This window comes from Dipteris shenzhenensis, chromosome 25 (genome assembly GCF_047967505.1).
Source record: "Dipteris shenzhenensis isolate YYH24624 ecotype China chromosome 25, Dip_SZ_1.0, whole genome shotgun sequence".
NCBI classification, from domain to species: Eukaryota; Viridiplantae; Streptophyta; class Polypodiopsida; order Gleicheniales; family Dipteridaceae; genus Dipteris; species Dipteris shenzhenensis.
Genome location: NC_141620.1, coordinates 31835232 through 31837418, shown reverse-complemented (window position 1 = coordinate 31837418; position 2187 = coordinate 31835232). Strand labels below are relative to the sequence as shown.

Below are 2187 nucleotides of genomic sequence, written 5' to 3'. Positions count from 1 at the left end.
TGCCGCTGCATCACAGCAGAGACTCAAAGCCATCAATATTGCAACGGCAATTTCACAAGTGAGAATCATAAAGGGCTTTTGGATCCGGTCGCTAGATGAAGCACGGTATGAGATTCCAAGTTCCAAACACACACAAAAAACAGGCGGATAAAACAAGAATATATTTTTTTACAGGGATGACTCCCACTAAGATCATTGGCAGCGATTGAACCATTCTCTCCTATGTAAGATAGTATACATCGCACTCGAGGAGGGGCCGAGGATCCTCGGAGAAGATCAATTATACAGGAAGAGGGAAGCGACGTGGATAACAGTAAAGAAAGTAAAAGCCAACCGAAACTCAAGGGATAGTGCACAATCAAAGTTACTGGGTAATAAACGGAGCGATTCGAGAACTGTGCGTGGGATGGAATCGGCAAGGCCCAATGCTGTCAGAAGAAGATGTGCGAGAATTGCAACCGATAATCGACACCTAGCTTTAACTGTTTGCAAATCCCAAACTCGTTAGTGGACGGTTGTAGTGGGCTTGAGAGCTCCGCGATGATCATACAGAGGATAGTGGCTTGACAGCACTCTGGTGGATCGGAAGCCGAGGCAACCCAAAACTCCTTGCCGGTATGGCAAAGAGGTCTTCTTTTTCATCCTCGCAGCTTGTGCCCTCTGAGCAACATAGTGGCGGTGATGAGGGGATAATGGTCCGCTCCATTGCGGAGGATCGCCTGGTCCCAAAGGATCCCTCGATCGCCATGGCGGAGGGACAATCGCCCGATGTGCTTGTTCCCTCCCGGTCCCTGTTGTTGCAGCAACGGTTTCAGCTTTAATTGTCTTGCTCTCTCCGAACGCCTCTGATTCTCGTGCCGCTTTGTTGAGCTTCTTCAACTGCGTCCAAACGTCTTCTTTCAGCAAATCTTTCAATGTTCTCCTACTCTTGGCTGATCGTCTGGCGTTGGCCTCTGGCTTCGTTGCTTCGGCGTCCTCGGTAACAGTCGATTCGTCCGGGATCGTTTCTACGCTGATCACCCTACTCAACGGGGAGACTTTGTAGAATACATTGCTGCTCTGCTCTGGCGAAACAGAATGATTAAGAATTGCAGTGCGCTTATGTGGAGGCGCCTCTTGTAATATCCCTCGTTCCTCCCTCCGATCGTGGACTGCAGAAGAATAATGGGGGCTAGAATACCTATACGCAAAGTCGCCTCCTGGTGCCTGCAGAGGGGACGCTGGCGCGGACATACTCGTGTAATACGTGGGTCGAAATCCCCAGTTCTCATGCACCTCTACTCGCCCTATCACAGCTTGCTCTTCGTAGACGCTTATTGCCTGGATCTGATTGGCAGGTCGTAATGTGCGGATTCTGCCGTTATAGAACAGCTCATCTGCAGAAGACATGCGACCAGGGGAGAAAGGTCCCTGCTCCGCCTCAGAAAAGGTAGAACTGAAATTGAATTCAGACTCCTGAAGGGAGGAGAAATTCTCCTCTCCCGTGTCTTCGAGCTTAATCGATCCTACACGTTTATTCCAAGCGGAGGGCACTACGTATCCCATGCCGGTCATTCTGGATGACCGGTGCTCAAACTGGGGCACTGGGGCACTCATGTTTAAGGATCCCAAGTAGCTCGCACTAGGAACGTGAAACGCAGGCTGCAGGAGCTATAGGCCTCTGCGAGTGCGCATGCCTAGAGTGATTATGTAGTTGTTTGCATCTGTTGCTTGCCCGATACTCTTGTGTCTTGCACTATTTGGCGTGGCGAAATGACAGGAGCCGCAAGGAACACGTCGAGGGCCGGAATAATACCTCACAAAGAGCCACAAATCGAGGCTGGGAGAAAATATAAATGTGCGGGCGGCAGTGGGTCGAAACGATGCTCGAAAACCTCGTGAATCACGGGCAGGGGAAGGCATGTGTGAGAAAGAAAAGGAAGGACAAGGAGGAGGCCGGCGAGGGAGGAGTCAACAGGTGATTGTGCGGAGGAGGAGGAGGACGATGGGGAGCAAGGAGCTGAGTGAAGATCGGCCATGGAAGCTTGGAAGCTTCTCAAAAGGCGAAATGCACGGAGGAGGAGGAGTACAGGACAAGAGAAAGAAGCGTTAGACTAGTCTCGTGTGATTCCATATACCTTTACGTCCTCATATTCAATCCCCACCGTCCATTCCCTTTCACGTCCCCCCTCCATCCGGCCGTCTGTT

The 2187-nt window shown here is 51.0% G+C and overlaps 1 protein-coding gene across 1 annotated transcript; it reads right to left on the bottom strand.

Annotated features, from left to right (window-relative positions):
* Positions 1-300: 300 nt before the first annotated feature.
* On the bottom strand, positions 301-1596 carry LOC147885758 (uncharacterized). The gene has a single exon (XM_087396210.1). It carries the CDS (start codon positions 1594-1596, stop codon positions 505-507), a length of 1092 nt encoding a protein of 363 aa, XP_087252336.1. The 3' UTR covers positions 301-504.
* Positions 1597-2187: the final 591 nt, after the last annotated feature.

Bases quoted from the DNA above. Each gene is read 5' to 3' on its own strand.
- LOC147885758 (XM_087396210.1), bottom strand. From the start codon at position 1,596: ATGAGTGCCCCAGTGCCCCAGTTTGAGCACCGGTCATCCAGAATGACC.